Source organism: Podarcis raffonei, chromosome 6, assembly GCF_027172205.1.
Source record: "Podarcis raffonei isolate rPodRaf1 chromosome 6, rPodRaf1.pri, whole genome shotgun sequence".
NCBI lineage: Eukaryota > Metazoa > Chordata > Lepidosauria > Squamata > Lacertidae > Podarcis > Podarcis raffonei.
In genome coordinates, this window is record NC_070607.1 from 23,965,239 (window position 1) to 23,985,666 (window position 20,428).

A 20,428-nucleotide genomic window follows, 5' to 3' on the forward strand; every position below is an offset into this window, starting at 1 on the left:
CCATTACCTCTATATATCTGTCAGTGCTGTGGAAATAAATTAGTGCATAATTATCATAATTAGAGTTTTATTTTTTCAGTATTACAGGGAGTATTCTCATATTTCAGATGTGATGTATTTCACCTTTAACTTTAGTGGTTGAATCATTTATTGCTTGGAAAATTGTGAAGAAATAAAATGCACCCAGTCTACTTAATGCATTGCTGTCATTCAGTGAAAGGCATACATGTTTTTCTCAGCGTTCAAACTGGAGAACGCTGTTGTGCTTCATGACATCCAAATGCTTAACTGTTCCTATGAAGGAAATGCTCAGCAAACTAATTTTCACTGTTAATGCTCCGATGAAATATTTACATCTGTAAACCTTGTCGTGTAAAAAATCTATAATGCCATTTATTAAGGTGCAGTTGAATGAAACTAAAGGCTAAAAGCAAATGTCTGTTACCGTGTGTTGTTTGTTTACAATGTTTTATGTTCCAAAGCTTTGATATCGTGAGTATAATATTATACCATTACTTCACTTGGTTTGTTTAAAACTGACATACCTTTTTCATTTAAAGAACTGAATGTCAAAGAAATGAAGCTTTGTTTAATGCTGAGGAGCTGACAAGAACTTTTAAAAAATACAAAGAGAAAATAAGTGAGAAACTGGAAAAGGTAAGATTTGACTAGAAAATGTCAACCATTTTAATAGTGTTTTATGTGTATTTGTCTCAGTGTCAAGATCATATCTCAGTGCTATGATTATTCATGTTCTTCTAGCATGCTCCTATGTCTTTAACTATAGCCTGACCAGCAGAAATCATCTTTGTGCCAAGAAGAGCATAATTCCCTTAATTTAACCACCAGGTTCACTGTTAAGGGCACAGGAGCACAACCTAGTCCTGGAGGGAAGCAACTCTTGCTAAAACAGCCCATTCAGTTGCATAGGAAGAAATGGTTTTCTTTACACATATTATGAATAGTTGTAGTTTTAGACAGCTTGTAACTTTAATTATTGCTGAGCAAATTCAGTGCTGACACAACCTTTTGAGTCTTAGCACCAATAAAATTTGAATCAATACTATGTCATAGCTACAAATGCAAAATTATATTTATAGGCAAAGGCAATCCTGTGCCTGCTCCAGTGATATCTTGGAGGTCAGGGGGTGGGGCAAACACTTCATTTACATCAAATAGCAAAATAGCATCATGCAGCACCTGAAAACCTTTTTGTCCAGGCTTTGGATTATACTAATTCAAATGCGTTACCAAGATGCCATTCTGATGCAATCAATAGCAAAGTGGCAAAAGGTAAATTATCTGGTTGCTGTCTCCTGACCTGGACAAACACAGAGACCAATTCTCTGATCTTTGCACATCTTAGGTTCCAGTTGTAGTTATATAATTTGGGAACGTTGGGACAGAACATTTCTATTCCCTCCCACACCAGTGTAGATTTTCACTGAAGAAGATTCTGAAAACAGGACTGTAGCCTTAACTTTTCCCCTCTAGTAACAGATTAAGTATTGCTGATAGCTGTCTTCTTTTTACTCAGGTTCAGGAAGAAGAGCAAACTTTAGAAAGAAATTTAATGAATTGTGTGAAAGAGAAAGAAAAATTGCACGCAAAATGCAATAGCTATAGAAGTGAGCTTGAAAGCACAAAGGAACAAGTGAGGTAAAACGTTTCACCTTTGACACCTCCACATGGAAAACATTGATACATGATCATTTTTTTAATGGGTATTTGGATCATGAAGTACTCTGACCTTGAGCTAATGGCACAACACTATGTGACCAGCTCAATCCATGTGACAGATGACAAAGCAGCAAAGCTGTAATGTGATTGATTTTTCCAAACAAAGTTTTCTCAACCCATCTCGCATTGGGAGGGATCAGTTTGACTGCACAGTGGAACAACTGGATGACTGTTTAGTCCAACAGTCGGCATGTATTTTTACTAGAAGTGATTTGTTTTCTCAGTTCTTGTCTGTTCTTCCGCTAGGCAGCAGCCACGAGGTTACTCTCAAGTGGGTAATAAGTTTGTCCTGTTGCTTGAGGCAGGAAACATAATCAATCCATGGAACCTCTGGTTGACCCTTCCCTACAGTGACACTCCCCCCACCCCCAGCTTGATGCTTCCTTTATCTTCCGATAGAAATTATAGGTTTCGGAATTTTAATAAGAAATCATGGCTTGTATCCAATGGTGGCGTGATGCTTTCACCAGTGCAGCACAGGGCATCCCATCTTCATATTGTCCTAAAGAAAGCAAAAGGATGGCCTATTTCGCAAAAGCTTTTTTTTTATTATTCCATTCTGTAAGACAACAAATGCAAAAATAATTGAAACCCCATAGATTTCAACATTTGAAACAAGAAACCGAAACACAATTTTTCTAGCTTAAAATGGCTTATGGAAGCTGAACTTAATACTGTTGAGATGCTCCAGCTCATTATCCACTTCACTTTTTTATTTATACTCAAATTTTCCTTGTGATTTTCATCACCCTATATTTTTGTTTTAAATTTTAGTTTTTTAATCTGTTGTGTTTGCAGTTAGAAAATATGCAGAATTAAATTCAGAAACATGCTAGCTTTTTTAAAAAAATAAAGTATTTCTGGTGCAGTAGATTTTCTTGGTTTTTTCCCCCTTGAACCTTTCTCCTTTTGTATTTGTTTAGACAGTTAACTGAAGAGAATAGTATTGGAAAAGAAAATATCAGAGGTGTGGAAGCCAAATGTGCTGAAATGGAAGTGCAACTGAAGCACTCTCAGCAGAGTATCCTGAAGCTCGAAAATAAACTTCAGGTCCAAGACACAGTACTTGAAGAAAAAAATACCCTATTGCATGAAATTGCTAGCTTAAAAGCTCTTGTCGCACAGCAAAATGATCACCTCAAGTTGTATCATCAAGAAATTGAGAATTCAAGAACTGAACTAAAAACCTTAGAAAATATTATTTCCCAGTTGTCTCAAAGTTCACCAAGAGAGGTACAGTAACCTTTTTGTTTTTTGTTACTGTCAGCAGACTAAATATACACTGGATGAAATGCAAAGCCTGTGTGTGCAAGGGAAGAGCACTTCTATTTATGCACAGAGGAAGGGGCAAAAATGTCTCCTAATGGTAACCCGCCTGTAATTTATGCAAGACATTTCACAGGGTCCTCAAACTTGGAAGGGAACTGTGGGAGGATACAGAGGGCAGCTTATTAAAGGGAAGCTTTATAAGCACCTCTGCATACAAGAACATCAGTACTCCAGTGTTTGTTAAAGTTTTTATAGTTCATTACTGAAGAAGAAGAATACATTTTAAAGGGACCGCTGCTTGAATAGAACATTCATCTAAATTCCAAGCACTGGACTGACTATTGCTGTGTTAAAAGAATATAGAATAACCTGTTTTATTGGATCTTGCACGGGAACAGTGTTCATTGAATTCTACTCTTACTAAGGGTTGTTTCAAGCACTGCAATCTATCTACATAGTAAACACATTGATGTCAGAATTGGTTTGTTAGTTTGGATTTTGGTTATATAGTCTAGGAAGCGATAATTGAGCAATGACTGGTCTCCAGAATAGACCACATTTTATTCCTTGAGGGAGGGCTGCTGCTGATACTTCACATATAAATGTTGAGTAACTCTTCTCATTGTCCCCTGAAAGGTTTGCCTCAAAGGAAAAATCCCCACGTTTCTCATTTTTACCTAGCTTGATGTGCTACACATCCTTCCCTTAATTGTATAGGGCTTCTATAACTCTCAAATAGAGCAGTGCACCCTGAACAAGTTCTTAGGATGCATTACATCAGTGGTTGCAACCGATGCAACTGTCTGAAAAGCCAATCTGCTAATCAAGAGGCAGAGATGATGGAATATCAACCACAATCCCAGTCCCTTGGTCACACAGATGTTGATTTATAATCTTGGCATAAGTGCAAAAGCTAATAATGGGGAAAGTAGATCAGAAATGACAATGGTGGAGAAAGCTAAGCAATTTTCTTTTCCCATCTATGTCACATTTTATGTTAATTTTGAAACAAAGCCTTGCAGTACTGAAAAGTGGCTTGCAATTTGATGGCCTGTTGCATAACCTTGGGTCTTCACTAGAGTTAAGCACTTTTAATTCCTGCCAGGTTCAGTGAAAGAGCACGTGCTTAACCCTAACTCTGTTGAGATAAGGAGAATTTAAACATTTTTAGTTTGGGTTGGGTGGTAGAGATTAAAGTTCCTCAAATAATGACCAATTGTGCCATAAACAACATTTTTATGTGTCTTTCCCCCCTAAACTTGCAGGCTAGTCATTCCATGCATCATTCTAAAGAAGCATCATGTCCCAATTGCTGTGATTTAAGTAGATCCCTGATAGAAGAGCTAAGGTATTATATTTTAAGCTGAAGTAATTGCCTGCATTCGTAACGAGTGCCAAAAAAGAAAGGAAGAATACAACTGCTCTCCCTTATTTCTTTTTCCTAGATTAAAGCTGACAATGAAAGAAGCATTGATTCAGCAATTTCAGGCAGAAACTATGACCAGTAATCCATGTCAAGATCTCTTTGATGAAAGTGAGAGACAAGAATTGAATGGCCTAGAAATTGAACCAGTAAAATTGACAGGAAACCAAACAGGTATGCATCCTATGATATACAATAGTTGAAACTGTACAGTTTCTTCTGGTATGGATTGTTGCTTCAGAAGAATCCGCTGAGCAATAAGAGCATGCACGCCTGCTCCTGTAACTTAAAGATTTTATAAATCAGTACCCTTAGACACATGTGTTTCTTTTGTGAAGAGAGAAAACACCAACAACTGGAACTTGTCGCTAAGCAGTTTGAAAAGGTCAAGCAAAGATTGCATGGACAGTTAGAAGAACTACGTACTAAACTGGAAAAATGTGAAACTGAGAATTCATTTTTGAAGGAGACCATGGCCCAGCGAACTAGTCAGTTTCAAACAATACAGGATGAACTGTTGGAGAAAGCTGCAAAATCTAGTAGCTTGGAACGAGAAGTAAGTAGAAATGAAGAAGTCTGTATTCTTAGAAGCTCTCTAGAGCCTTATCCAGTGTGCAGCCATGTGTTTCCTCTTCCTCTCCTGTCCCCCCCAGCCCACTATACACCCTTAAAATCAGTGCTGGAGAGTGCGGAGACCTTCCAGAGATTCTGGAGGTGCATGTTGGAAAACAAGTTCTTTTTATGTTGTGAACTGCCCTGAGATCTACAGACGGAGGGCGGTATACAAATTTAATAGATGATGATGATTATGACAACAACAACGATTTTGCTACTGGAACTATAATACTGTAATAACATTTTTTTTATTTGTACTCCACCCATCTGGCTGGGTTGTCTCAGCTGCTTTGTGTGGCTTCCAACATACATAAAAAAAATAAAACATGACACATTAAAAAGCTTCCCTATACAGGGATGTCTTCTAATGGTTATAAAGTTACTCATTTCCTTGGCATCTGATGGAAGGGGGTTCCACAGGCTGGGTGCCACTATCGAGAAGGCCCTCTGCATGTATACGTACAAAGCCTTAGGTACAAGCCACAGTTTTTAATTTCATATAGTTCCTACTGTGAAAGGCTATGCTGTTTTTGCAGGAAATGACAGCATACAAATCAATATGGCTAATTTGACCCAACATCCCCCACGCCCTCACACACACAAACAAATGTCACTGCAATCAGCTGTACGCAACCAACCATGATCTGGGCCCTCCAATCTCTTGCACCGCCAACAAAACCAATCAACCTATTTATGTGATGCTGACACAAAAACTCCGCACATACACTATGCAATGGAATGAAAAATCTCTCCCCAACCTCACAATGCCTATGATAGCAGTGTTTCACACCCAATGTAAACGACCCGTAGAAAGGACTCTGAATTGAAACAGATATGATATACGTACCTTTGTTATCCATGAAAATCTTTTAATAAAAACATTTTTTAAGGCCCTAATCATATAGTGGCACCTCTTTGATTGTTACAGGAAAAGCACCTCTGCAACACCCCAAAGGGCTCCATTGTTACAGAAACATGCCTTCTATAAATTTCTTTTTCATCAGTAATTCATCTAGAGATCCTATCCTTGGAACATTCCTTCTTTCACAGTGATAGTTCCTTTTGGAATTGGATTGCTGAGATTGGTCACCTATAATCCAGCTAGCAGCTAACTTGATGCATTCTTGACAAAGAATGCCCAAAGTACATTATAGTGTTTGTGGCATAGTCCCACAAGACCCAATGCAGTACAGTAGCAATATATTTTTTCGCATTTCATGCCAGGGAGCGGGGTGCAATCCATTTCATCCATGATACTTGATTGTGGGAAATGGAAAATGTCTAGTGAAACAATAGAGCATTACTGGGTGATGAGGTGACTTGTGAATGTGTGTTGCACAAAGTTTTTTCTTTAATGTGTGGGCAGAAGGAGTTGTATTATCATTGACATTTTATGAAGCGCATATAACATTCATGGAAACACCTTCAATAATTTCACCATTGTTTATGCTAAAAATCTTTCTTATTTAGACTGTGTGTTCTCAGTTTATATATTTTCTTTGTAGGCAGCAAGGAAATCCTCTAGGCTCTCAGCCCTTGAAAAACAGTTGGAAGAAAAGACTCTTGCTTACACAACTGCTGCTGAAAAAAATACTGAGCTGGAACGGGAATTAGTGGTAAAACTCCTATTACCTATTCACAACTTCTTGGGATGGAAGGAGATGTATTTACATATGTAATGTTATATTAAATACGCCAACAGGCATTAGTGTTTTCAGAGTTTACCTCTAACGTGATTTTTAACAAGCAAATTGTTTTTCCTTAAGTGCTTTCAAACAGTTCAGTACAATGCAATTTCTGTTTATACTGTTTTTTAGCTGCACTTTGGTTTGTAATATGACATAACGTGGCCCTGAAAGATCCATATAATTTTCCACTCAAGCATTAATTTATGCAGCTCAATAATGAAGTTGTTTTTCCTAGGAAGTGAATGCTCAGCTTCAGAGCTTAGAAAGAAATTTCAATGAGGAACATGGGCACTTAGCCACAGTGCTTAAAAAAACCAAGATGATTCATCACGAGCACCAGAAAGAATTGGAAAAGCAGATTGAATTGGTAAGCTTCTAATTTGTATAGTATTTTTTCCCCCAGTTCCTAAATATTTTGGTGATCTCTTAATAAAAGATTCAGTGTCTCTTCCATGCTGCCTTTGTGCTCGATGCATACATATAAGATCAGTCACATGTAAGAGGCCAGTTGAAATTTAAGTGTAAGGAAGTTGCTTCAGGTGGCAAGTTGTTTCTGAGAGTTAGCTCAGATTTTGCCCTGGTGTTCTTTCCAGCTACAAAAATAATTCTGAAGCAGCAATAGGCTGCGGACATTGAGCTGGGTGAAGGGAAAGCCTTCCCAAAAATGTTCATAAAGGCACAAACCTACTTCCATTGATGGATAATTTGTTATCTCCCCTGCACTTTCAAGAAGCAACTCCATCAAAAAATGAAAATGTCAGGGAGGACTTTCAGCTCTCTCCCTAAATTCAGCATACCACAGAACTTTTAGCTGCAGAACATTCTTTAGTAAGTACCTCCAGACATACAGTTTTACTCAGAGTAGACATTGAAATTAATGAACATGGCTAGGTTAGGCCCATTAGTTTCAACAGGTCTACTCAAAATAAAACTTACTTGAATGCCACCCATAAATATATTGTTGTCGACCCTGTTATAATGAGTATCATGTCAATGTAGCCAATAAATGTAAGCAATTGTTGCAGCTATATTATTTGTCATTCTCTAACAAATACATTGGGTAAAACCTCAGTGCCTAGGACTTGCCGATCGTATGGTCGGCGGTTCGAATCCCCGCGGCGGGGTGAGCACCCGTCTTTCGGTCCCAGCTCCTGCCCACCTAGCAGTTTGAAAGCACCCCTAAGTGCAAGTAGATAAATAGGTACCGCTTTATAGCGGGAAGGTAAACGGCGTTTCCGTGTGCTGCGCTGGTGCTGGCTCACCAGAGGAGCTTCATCACGCTGGCCACGTGACCCGGAAGTGTCTCCGGACAGCGCTGGCCCCTGGCCGCTTAAGTGAGATGGGCGCACAACCCTAGAGTCGGACACGACTGGCCCGTACGGGCAAGGGTACCTTTACCTTTACCTAACAAATACATTATGGGTCAATAACTAATTCTTCTTTTTAATAGCTTGAGTCTCGACTAGAAACGAGATGCCAGCAATTCCATGAGCAGGAGAACACAATGTCACTTTTACAGCAAGATATCTTATGTAAACAACGTCAGATTGAATCACTAGATCTACTGCTAATAGAAAGCAAAGAGGTATTTTTTATTTTTATTTTGAGGGCTGCTTGCAAAATACCCGGGTTTTTTTTTCATATGGTCATTCCTGGTGCTGTGTGGTGTTGCTTCAGAAAGTGCTGCTGGCATGCTCTGTGGCAACAGCAAAATCTTAACATTTCCTCAGGCAGGGGAGATGAGTTTACACAGTCCTTGCGCAGGGCTTCTGCTGTCAGGATTTATTAGTTCCATCACTCCTGTTGAGTTTATTTTTCTTAGTGGACTAGTATTTTTTAAAAGTGAACTGTAAAATCAAGTTTTAAGATGGTATGTTTTCTTCTTTTGATACTGTATTCAAACAGGAAATGGAAAATCAGAAAACCAAGAAAGAGGAAGCAATAAGGATATTACAGAGCCAATTTACTGAGGAAACAATCAAGGTATGTACACTTCCTTTTATTTTTTGACTTCTTGTGACTTCTCGTGTCTTGCAATATTTTATTTCATAAAATTTATACACCTCTGATCCTAAAAAACCCTCAAAATGATTTACAAGAAGTTAAAGCAATAAAATCAAGAAAAGTTTCCTATGCATTTTGAAACCTGCAAAAGTTAACATACAAACAGATTAAAATTGACTTAATAATTAGCTTCTTAAGCATCTTGGTAGGCTTTCTGTTCCTTTCTTTGACCAAAACTTTAGAATATTTATACTGAAGGCTCTCTTTCCCATCAATTATTATCCTTATTTCATTATGAAAGGGAAGAATTTAAGAATGAGTACCTTGGAATGATTTTTCCTTAGGCACCAAAATTTGTAAAGAAAAACCCTTTGTGATTCTATGTTTATACTTATATCTGTTATGGTTTATTAAACTAATCCTTAATTTTATTATTTATATAGCATGATCACAGTACAAAACACTTTACATGCTAACAATCATCACAGACAGGCCTCTGCCCTGAAGAGCTTACAATCTAGATTTTGAGTCATGGAGCTGGCAACAAAAAACAGGGAGGGAAGAAAGGCAAGGGTGATTAAGAATGAATATGAACAAATGTACACATACATTTATTTTCCTTACGGGTGAGGGCTAAATAACCAATAGGGTTCTTGAGGAAAGATGGATTTAAGGATGAATTTGAAAGAAGAGACAGAGGTAGCACCATGTAGATCAGGGAGAGAGTTCCAAATATAATCACATGAAGTTTGCCCCATTCCCCACAACCATGAGAAAAGTATGTTTGAAGGAGAGAATGATACATCCTATAGCATTCTGTCTGTATAACCTACAGACAAGAATCACAACATTAGGGTTCTTGTAATTTTAATTCATTGCATTGATGAGATTATGCCAGGGTTATTTTTGAGTCCCTGGAATACTGCACTGTGAAAAGCTACTCCTGATGAATTCCTTCTGCTGCATAGCTATTGGAGGTGCAGGTGAGCTACAGCTGAAAGGTTTCTCTTTCTCCGAGGTATAATAATAAGTACTGCACCACATTCAACTTTAATTTGTGAAAAACATTTGTGGCGTGGGTGTGCAAACATGCAAATACTTTCTTTCGGCTTCATTTTAGAATGTTGTGCTGTTCAAAGATATGCTCAGATATTGTTATTTTAAAGAACTGGTTTACATTTCTGCCAGTATATTAACTAAAACTACATTGGCTTTGTACCCATAACAAAAAGTAGCATATTTTATTGCAATTTCAGGTTCTGGAGGTGTTTCAGAAGAGCAATTCTTTCTCAAATTTTACCTGCCTTTGTTTCTAATTAGGTCAGACAGCTGCAAGCAGCGCTAGATGACTGCAAGGAAGATCTAGCGGTATATTTAAGTAATCTCGAAGAAAGTAAAGTGTTATTTGAAAAACAGCTGGCGAAGAAAAATGACGAGGTAAACTTTTTTGATGCCTATGTCATTAATGCCTACATTAGAGCATTAATGTGTGCGTGGGCCATTTTTATGTGAGCACATTTGTGCAGGTTTATCCTCCTGTGAGTGCTTTGAATTTTATGTTTCCAAAATCTGTCATAATGTTTCTCATTCAAATTAGTGAGAGGTGCTTGCTGGAGTGTATTCATGCTATCTGCTGTTTCTTCCCCACGCTCAATACTATCCCACCCTCTGCGAGTTCAGGAAACCCGAGGTCCATTGTGGGTGTGCACATGGGTATTTGTTTATGCACAAGACAGAGACATTGCTCTTAGATTGTTAACAACTTTGTGTTCTTCTGGACATTTTAACTGCCACCCCCCGTTCTGATTATGTTAATATTTTGCAGAGGAGGTGGGGGTGCTTTGCTTCTTATAATTGTACATTACAATTTGTTTAGTTTTAATTGTTGTGTTTTATATATTGTGTTTTTATATCATATATATCCTCTCAAAACTATTTTAATAGTAAGTGTATAATAAATTTACACACACATATCATATTATGTTATATTATATTATATTATATTATATTATATTATATTATATTATATTATATTATATTATATTATATTAATATCCCGCCTAAAGGTGGCAGACATGTAGTTGGCCATAATCATGGTAGCTCCATGTGGTGGCATTTGAATCTTTGTTCAGAAAAAAGCTTTACTTGAGAATTGGCTTAATTGCGGTAAATATTTTACTCGTAGGAAATGTAAGGAAATACAGAAGCGTTAAAATCTTCAGTGTGGCTTAGGATAGAAAGTGTGCCAGCAGTATGCAGATATAATAATTTAGGAGGATTTATTTTAAAATATAAGTAGGTCTTTCCCAAAGTTACTCCTTTTTTTTAGATGGAAGCATATTTTTAAATATAGACCATACTATGTGAATTTGATTTTATAATATAATGAAATTCTGTGATGATGTGTGTTTTAGTAGTAGCTTATGTATGTTGTCAGGCTGCTCTCCTATGAATGATGAAATGGGAGCAAGCTGAGAATGTATCTCAAAGTTAATACTTCATCCTTTTTATTTGTTTCCAGATACAGCGGTTGCACAAAGAAATAAAGTTGAAAAATAACAATCTTCAGTCAACTAGTGAACAAAACTTCATTCTGCAGCAAACACTGCAGCAACAGCAGCAAATGTTAAACCAGGAAACCATTAGGAATTGTGAATTAGAAGACAGCCAAATTAAGCTCCAGCAGCAGGTACATAACGATCAGTAAAGGATTTATATTGTCCATGTTACACTTTCATGTACCATGTATATTTGGAAAACAAAATTATGTTATGGCATATGCTGCTCTTGAAAATGCTCTCTCTATCAAAATAGTTTCCTATGAAGTGTGAGGGGCTACTGTTTGAGGAACACGTGCCTAAAGCCCTGTTGGCCATATAGAATTAGCTTGTTTATTTAGATATTTGCCACTGGATGTGGTCTATAAAGGCATGAGTGCAGCATAGGTCTGTACACATTATATCCTGCAGTCAGATTTGCAAAATTCACGTACACAGGATTAGGCAAATGGCACAACTTTTTTTATTGTTTCTGAAGTTTGTAAAAGCTTATTTGCATACTAATAGCTTGTTGCTATAGTTACAGTACAATCTTCTGCATGATTATTTAGAAGTCCCACTGTGTTCGTTGGAGCTTATTCCTTAGTTAAGTGTTTTTAGGTGCAAATATGCACTTCCCTGCTTTACTTTCATTTTGTTTGAGTGATGTTTTACAATCCATATAATGCATTGTGTCCATTATATGGAAGCTTTATACTTTTCATTGATACCAATAAAAATTGACTTTAGGGTAGTGGTACCACTTCAGCAGTCCCCAAGCCATCAGTTCCACAGCAGTCTTGTTACATTAAAATTAACTTCTCTGTTGCAACTGGTTTCTGGTAATTCTTCAGTGGTTTTATGCCGTAGTTGCCTTTTGACTGGAGAATTATGCTCTATATCTGTGAATCAGAAGGTGAACGGACATTTATTTTTTGTTATTGGACATGTATCTTGCAAACAATTATTTCCAAAGGAGAGGAACTATATCCATTGGGCAAACAGTAATCAAAGGCCTTTAAGATAAAGCTAGATACACAAACTTGCACACGTGTATATTTGTTTGTGGTTTCAGGGGGTGTATACCTGCAAATGCTCTTTCTTGGCTTTCTCTCTAAACATTGGATAAGTAAATAAATATTGAATAGCCTAACAGTGCTGTTCTGTGTATGTCTACACACTTACCTCTATTAAATCCTTTTAAAAATAGGTATTAAAATTAGAACAAGAACTTCAAAAACAGAAGGAAATTATGGAGGAAGAGTTGAGAAAAACTACCGAGAATCTCCATTTAGTCTCTGAAGAAGCTGATTTGAAAAGACAAAAAATAGCAGAACTCACGGGCACAATCAGGTAGGTTCAGAATACTCTTCCGTGGATGGGTCCTTTTAAATCTCTATAATGCATATATCATTACTTTTAAATTCTTTTTCTGAATGTATCATCTTTTGAAAGAAGAGATTTCCAGAACAGAACTTTTTAAGCAAGTTAGTTCAAACATTAAGGGCCTGGTAGCATAAGCCCACCTTCCTCAACTTGCTGCCCCCTCCAGACATCAAGGACTACAACTCCCATCAGTTGTGCAGGCTGGGGCTGATGGGAGTTATGGTCCAAAACATATAGAGGGCAACAGTTTGGGGAAGGCTGGTATAAGCTATTGTGCTGTTACATACGCATCTTATTTGGAGACAGATACATAGTTCCAACTTCTTAAATACTCAAGTTCAAACTCAGTGTGCCGTAGATCTATATTTTGCTCAGAATAGCATAAAGAACACGCTTATTTCAGTTACTGATTGAGATTTTCTAATTCTGCTTGTTTAGGCAAATTAAGATAGAGATGGATCAATGTAAAGATGAGCTAATAGACATGGAGAAAGAGTTAGTTCACTTAAGACGAGATGGTCACGCTAAAGCATCGCAGCTGGGCCACTTGGAAATGACTTTGGAGGAGAAACATGAAGAACTGCAGAAAAAGACGCAGCAAGGTAGTCTCTTTACTGTGCTTTTTCAATGCAAAGGTCACTTTGAAATGAATGTGATGTGTTTTTCATGGATAATATACATTGGAATGGTAAGCCTACATGAAAGAAACTAAGAGAGAACAGGGCTTTAGAATCTTTGCAGAGCTGTCTAATATGTATGACTAGCACAGATGCTAGCTTTTTCACTGCTAGAACACAGCCTTGAATTCAGTATGTAGTCCTCAGTCCACACACACACACACACACACACACACACACACACACACGCTTAACATCCTTTTCTGCTTTCCATATGCACTACAGTGAAACAGTTAGAAGATAAATTGCTTCAAGCTGAGACACAGCAAAAGGATTCTGAGCAGAAAATAGGAACGCTGGAGACTGACCTGCAGAATGCTACTGGGAAGCTAAAAACTAGTTTGAGACAACTGCAAGAACTTCGGAATATGCTACAGGAAACACAGTTGGCTCTGGAGGAGAAGTATGCTGCTATTGAGAATTTAACAGAAGAACTAAGGTAGGCTGAACCCTTGTTACTGAACTGCATCACCATTGCAAACTAGTACTTTGGAAACCTTATGCTTTATTTTTAAATTTAAATTGCAGAGACTGCAAGGATGAACTTGAGAACAAAAGGCAAGAACTCCTTGAGATGGAAAAGATACTAAAAGAAAGGAATTGGGATTTGAAACAAAGAGCAGCTCAGGTTAGAACTTTTATCAGTACAATTTATGAATTTTGAAAAGCCTCATACATGTTTTGGGGGCCTAAGTGATAACCACAACTCTGTAGTGCATAATTTCATACATGGTAAGCAACTTCTAATTCTTGTTTCATGTTTCTGCCTTCAATCTCTCTCCCTTTTTAGGTTACACAGTTGGATATGTCAATTCGTGAGCACAGGGGAGAATTGGAACAAAAAATAATTAAATTAGAAGGAAATTTGGAAAAAGCAGAGTTGCAGATCAAGGAATGCAACAGACAGGTGCTTTGATTATCTGTTATTGGGGAAAAATTATTTTATTGAAGTCAAATGTAACCCTTACTAATATAATAGCTTGTGGAAGTTTTGAAGCATGAAACAGTATATGGGCTGTGTGTATCTTAACTAACAATATAGTTTTTTAAACATAGCAATACATGTTGTGCCATTAATGTACATAAAATTATAACAGTTGCACAAGTAGAACAGTGCCATAATCACAAGTGAGTTACAAGAAGGCTTACAGGACATGTTACCTGCCTATACACAATCAATATATTTTACCACTGCAGAACAGTTACCTGACAAAACAGTTACCTGAAACATATTGGTGGTGCAACATTCTTTTGTACCAACCACATAGGTGACCCCCCCTTCACATAGGTGACCCCCTTCTCCTTTTGTTGGTGTCAGCAGTTGCAGGCCCTGCCCATTCTGAGGATGCCTTTTCTGAAACTACATATGTATGAGGGTAAAAAATGGAAGGGAAGGAGTCATCTTGAACCACAATTAATGAAAAATACTATTGCATTAACTAAAGTGGAAGAGTTAAATACTGTCACAGAATCTGCGCAACGGACCAACTGTAGATTTTAAACAGAAGTTGTAGAGTTTAATTCCCATAGTGTATATAAGATGTGCTGTGGGGCTTTTGATACAATTCCTAAAATAGATAATTCTCTTAATAAGTAATTCTGTCCTACACCCTGTTGCCAGATTGAGAGTTTAGAGAGCAAGCTACAGCATTCCAAAGGTGAACTTCAGGAGAAAGAGTTGATCATCCTCCAACAAGATCAAGAGATAAATCGTCTTAAAAAGGAAACTGGAAGAAAACAGGAAAAAGTAACAGATATTGAGAAAGTAAGTTTTTTATTTGCATAATGGTTTTTGTCTGTGACTATAGTCACTATCTGATTTTTAATCAGCCTAAACCATAAAGGATAGAGAGAAATGCATCCTGTTCATAAGGGGTTGAATCCAGATTTGCTCTTCTGTAAACAGAAGGCTCCTGCTGGAGGAAGCAAGGGGTGTCTGAATTTTTATTTATTTAATTATTGCTGAATATACACACACACACCTCTTCACAGCAGACTTTTATGCAAGGGCTTTTAAGTGCAAGGGCTGTGACGGGGTGGGGAAGAAGTAATTAGCAAATATTACTTCCCATGCAAGCAGCTTTTTGTACTCTTAATCCATCAATTTGACAGTAAGTGTCTATATAAGATTGTGGCCTCATTGTTTGTTTCCCTTCATTTCATGGTGGTCTTTTAAGTCTCATAATATGCTACTGATTATTTATCATAGTGAGGACAGAAGGCTACACAGATAATGGATCTGATAAGGCATGGCAGCAGAATGCTATGTTAAAAATGAAAAAAAAAGAATGTAAAAATGCTTAAGTTTTGTTAATGCACATTGTTTACCCCTTTTAGAAGGTGGAGGAACAGGAAAGGTTCATGGCAGAACAGCACAAAGAAATACTTGATTTGGGTCAGCAGCTGAGGCTAGAACGTGAACAGATGAAAAAGGTCCATTTGGAGCTACTGGAAAGTCGCCGTCAACAGGCTCAAGCTCAGAGAGATGTGGATAGGCTCTCTCTTGAACTGGAAGAAGTGAACCACCTCTCGCATGAAAAAGTAACCGTTTTTCATAGTTCTTCCTGTCAACAGAATTGGCCCGATACAGGAGTGTTCCTGTACCCAATTCAATGTGTATTGGGCAGCAATGGCTTCCTCACTTTAATGGGGGTTCATTGGTTCCCTGCAAGCAGAAAGGGAAAGGAGGAAGGAGGACTATATACTACATGCTTAAATATATTGTTGCTGATATTATTCATTTCATAATTGCCTTTTAGGAAAGTCGTACAAATCATTTGGCAGAACAACTAGGGGCAGCTCAGGCACGGGAAGCCCAGTTAGAAGCAAGAATGCAAACGGAGATCAGGAGGCTCTCAGCAGAAATACACTCACTAAAGCAGTCTTATACATCAGAGGTAAAAACAAAATTGCTCTTACCAACATGGGTTGTGTTTTTAGATGTATTGGAACCGAACAGTTAATTTTTATGTTGGAATTTTAGAGACTGGCCGTAGGTTTTGCTTGGCACCTTGGTTTAAAAGGAAAACTTTTGATTCTGGCCTTGCAAATAAGGGAGAACACAGGAAGGTCCATTGGCCAACCTACAGTGATTGGCAGTGGCTTTCCAGGCTTTCCAGTGATTGGCAGAACGCTTTTAGGCAGCGTTCTCTCCCAGCCCTACCTAGAGATGCTGGGGATTAAACCTGTGACCTTCTGCATGCAATTACTCAGCATGTACTACTCAGCAATCGGGACGCGGGTGGCGCTGTGGGTTAAACCACAGAGCCTAAGACTTGCCGATCAGAAGGTTGGCGGTTCGAATCCCCGCGACGGGGTGAGCTCCCATTGCTCTGTCCCTGCTCCTGCCAACCTAGCAGTTCAAAAGCATGTCAAAGTGCAAGTAGATAAATAGGTACCACTCCAGCGGGAAGGTAAACGGCGTTTCCGTGCGCTGCTCTGGTTCGCCAGAAGTGGCTTGGTCATGCTGGCCACATGACCCAGAAGCTGTACGCCAGCTCCCTTGGCCAGTAAAGCGAGATGAGCGCCACAACCCCAGAGTCGTCCGCGACTGGACCTAATGGTCAGGGGTCCCTACCTTCATCAAATTACCAAATCAACACTGATAGACGTGACTTTAACAGCAGAACATTTGATTTTGGGGACTGTCATTTGAACAAGGAATTCCATAATTATGTATCAATGGGGACATTAGCTTAATAAGGCTATTTGTTCCATGTCTCTATTATAAGTTTAAATAAACGGATCATAAAGTTTTGAATATATTTTGTTGTCTTTATCCCTTCAGAAACTCTTACATGAAACAGAGGAAACAAAACGGAAGGAGTCGATATCTAAATCTCATCACCTTTATGGGCAGTTGCAGCAGCTGAAGCTAGACCTGGAAGATGCACAAGGCACTGTCTGTAATCTACAAGAACAGCTTCAGTCCAGAAATGACATGATTGACGCAGCAAACGAAGCTCTGCTTCTCAAAGTGAGTAAGCACAAGAATGTGTTTTCTTGACATAAAAAGGCAGCATGGCAAAAATCTCCTGTACAAGGAGAAATTAATAAAATTATCCAACTTCACTGAAACTTACTACCAAAGATTATTAGCAATTAGGCTTTTGTGAGACTTGGGGGCCAAAGATGGTCCTCCAAGCCTATTTGGCTACGGAGACTCTCCCCAGACCACATCCAGTCTCCCCAGAACCTGCCTCTCACTGGCCGTACTCTATCATCAGAGTGCCTTTGCTTGGCTGGAATGTGTCCTTGATGGTGCCTCTTGCTTGGCTAGATGGATGGAAAGGTAGGGGTGTGTGTGGCTTTTGCATGATGGAATCCAAAGCTAAGAGTCCCATCCTTTGCTGTGCTTAATTCTATCTTGGACCACACCCACTTTTGCCTCTAGCTGCACTCGTGATGGGTGTTCAACCCCAGGGAATGCAGCTATGGGACTTAAAAATTTTCCCACCCCTGGTTTGGAGCCTGACTAGACATTTTTAGGGGGTGGCTGTTGTTGACCTACGTCTTCCCATTTCCTGGATAATATCTAGAATAAGAAATAGGAAGCCCAATCATGTTCAGTGTCTTCCTGCCCTCTGTAGATGGCAGCCAATGAAGTGGGACAGGGAAATGCTGAAAACATTGTCACCGAATGCAGTGCTAAGCTAATGTGAAAGGCATAATATTTTCTTAATAAAAGTGTTATTTGTTTTTATTACATTTTTAGGAATCTGAAGTAACAAGACTACAAGCTAGAATTGCAGGTCACGAAAGAACAGAAAGCATCAAGCAACTATCAGCCCCACAGAGCATATCCACTCATCAATGGTTAGATCAAGAGCCAGACTTTGACAGGCATTCTCAGAGAAAATTTGCAAGCACTAATGAGCCAAGTTTTAAAGATGATGGAAATCTATTAAAACCAAAAAACATTTTTACAACCAATTCTTTGGTAATTTGTAGGAAGCCAAAAGACACAATTCACGACTCACCAAAAAGTCCAGATGAATCGTCCTTTGATCCTTTGACACACATTGTGGAGGAGGATGAGACTTGTGATAGCAGTGACTTCCAAACTCTTAGTGGCATGCTAAAATATATCAACAAAGAGATGAGTTCTGAAAATTCTCCATAATTTTCACCTGATGTAAAGGACAATTCAAGTATGTATTTCTGTACCATAGTATTTCTTAGGCAAATAGGACACAGTTCACTTTGTCTGGTGGTGGGGCAGGGAAATGATAATATTGTTCCCTCTTTGAGTTACATTTTGTGGAGCAAGCATGACTACTAAGATGTATTAACTAATTAATGTACCTCTAGGACAGACTTTACAAATGTATCAAGAGTGCATATAGGGTCCCCTTTTTTTTTTAAGGACACGAGCTCAATCAAAAATAAAAAGCATGATCCTTTGCAGAAGTAAGTTCCACTGCTCCATGCTTACCTATCAGGTGAGTGTGCATAGGAGTGCAGCCTAAACCTGAAAACCGTTTTGAGGAATTTTCTTCAGGACTAGTTTTTACCTGATGGTAATTGCAAACAGAGCATTATGAATAATGTAATTCAATGCTTTTGATAGATATTAGGATATCATCAAGTGCATAAGTTCTGATTTAGACCAGTTAATGCTGTCTCCCAAGAGGTGTCCAAAATCATATATGAGAGCTGTCAAGGTAGGGATGGATCTCTCTGGGTTTGTGATAGTGCGTAGCATGTCATCCACAAATATGACTATCTCTTGTTCCCTAACAGCTGCATGGATACTGCTGATCTCACTACTGTATATCCATGGGTTGCACAGGTCAGAGGTTCCAAACACAAATAAAAAAATAAGGCTTATTCCATTCCTTACCAGCAATGAGTGGGGCAGGGGAAAGTATCCTATTTGGAAATTACCCAGGAAGACCATAGGATCCTATCAAAGGCCTTCTCTGTATCAAATAAGGGGAGGGCAGTTGGGTGATTATTATGCTTGTTCAAGTACTTAGTGTGAGACCAGTAATTCATTTTAACTAGAACTTGAGGTCTGCATGAATTTCACATTTGTTAATGCCTATGTTAATATCTGTTTCAGGAACAAAGATTGTGAAGTAACAGTGTGCTGGCAAGCAGTCAACCACAGATGGATTTATTGTCTTCATGAATATAATGATGTGCCATTTTATACAAACCCTGTATATATTTGAGAAACATAGTGACTCATAATCCCTTCCTATATATCCCAATTCTATTTTTTTATTACTGCTTTGAAGTAATTTGTACAGTAATAAAGGTGTGGTGGGGTTTTTTTTTCTCTTAAAGAGAAATCTGAAGGATCTGGATTTTTAAAAAAACTATTTTCCTGATACTTGAATATTTCAGATAAATGTATTATTATTGAATTAATAAACAAACAATACACATTGTGTTACTTGCTTTTTCTGTTACATATCCACTACTGTAGTTACCATGTGAGGGGGGGAAATCCATAAATTTGTCCAATTTTTATTTTTTAAAAAAACTGAAAGGCACCAGTTTACCTTGTGGTATTGGAATTTTGGGAATTTTGGGATTGTGTAAATAAGTCCTTCCTTTTGTTTTTCTGAACCCAATGCAAATTAATATTATCGGGTGACCCACAGTTATGAGAAAGAGATCAGAGGAATGTAGTGTGTCTCTGGGCAAGCCATGCTATTCATAATTCTATAAGCCTCTCATGTCTGCCTCTCCCTTAGCAATAACGTTCAGATCAAGGGCTATTACATATGTCCTTTTGCTCCCAACAAGCCTCCTTTACTCATGATGAATCTCTTTTTTAAGTACATGGCATTTAAAAAAATGTCAACAGGAATAGCTAACAGAAAACAGATATTGCAGCACATAACAGAAGGCAAGTTGTTTCCTCTTCTAGATGCTGAATGTGAAGTGTTACATAGTGCATTGTTTAAATTGGGAAGACCAAGCCTGGCTTGCCTCCACCATACATTCTTTGATATCCTTGACGGTGTCTCCCTGCTGTGGAACCCCTTGATATGTTTCTGCTAGACCTTCAGTGTCCAAGCAGCCATCAACACCAGTACTGCCTGAAACAAAGGGTAGCTTCAGCAAGAATGTAATTCG

The 20,428-nt window shown here is 38.2% G+C and overlaps 1 protein-coding gene across 5 annotated transcripts in view; it reads left to right on the forward strand.

Annotated features, from left to right (window-relative positions):
- The window catches only part of CCDC18 (coiled-coil domain containing 18), a 28,663-nt gene extending 8,929 nt beyond the window's left edge, over window positions 1–19,734 (forward strand). For 3 of the 5 annotated variants that reach the window (XM_053391659.1, XM_053391656.1, XM_053391655.1), the window contains exons 7-29: window positions 561–657; window positions 1,538–1,659; window positions 2,664–2,973; window positions 4,275–4,357; window positions 4,455–4,606; window positions 4,771–4,988; window positions 6,553–6,663; window positions 6,971–7,102; window positions 8,186–8,320; window positions 8,641–8,718; window positions 10,060–10,176; window positions 11,261–11,428; window positions 12,487–12,629; window positions 13,101–13,264; window positions 13,565–13,778; window positions 13,868–13,967; window positions 14,130–14,246; window positions 14,961–15,104; window positions 15,677–15,880; window positions 16,099–16,236; window positions 17,127–17,315; window positions 18,054–18,489; window positions 19,404–19,734. In XM_053391659.1, coding sequence (XP_053247634.1) covers window positions 561–657; window positions 1,538–1,659; window positions 2,664–2,973; window positions 4,275–4,357; window positions 4,455–4,606; window positions 4,771–4,988; window positions 6,553–6,663; window positions 6,971–7,102; window positions 8,186–8,320; window positions 8,641–8,718; window positions 10,060–10,176; window positions 11,261–11,428; window positions 12,487–12,629; window positions 13,101–13,264; window positions 13,565–13,778; window positions 13,868–13,967; window positions 14,130–14,246; window positions 14,961–15,104; window positions 15,677–15,880; window positions 16,099–16,236; window positions 17,127–17,315; window positions 18,054–18,461 — 3,544 coding nt within the window. In that variant the 3' untranslated portion in view covers window positions 18,462–18,489; window positions 19,404–19,734. Of the gene's footprint in view, window positions 1–560; window positions 658–1,537; window positions 1,660–2,663; window positions 2,974–4,274; window positions 4,358–4,454; window positions 4,607–4,770; window positions 4,989–6,552; window positions 6,664–6,970; window positions 7,103–8,185; window positions 8,321–8,640; window positions 8,719–10,059; window positions 10,177–11,260; window positions 11,429–12,486; window positions 12,630–13,100; window positions 13,265–13,564; window positions 13,779–13,867; window positions 13,968–14,129; window positions 14,247–14,960; window positions 15,105–15,676; window positions 15,881–16,098; window positions 16,237–17,126; window positions 17,316–18,053; window positions 18,491–19,403 lie in introns of those variants that run through there. The other 2 variants (XM_053391658.1, XM_053391657.1) reach the window with 2 other exon arrangements.
- Window positions 19,735–20,428: the final 694 nt, after the last annotated feature.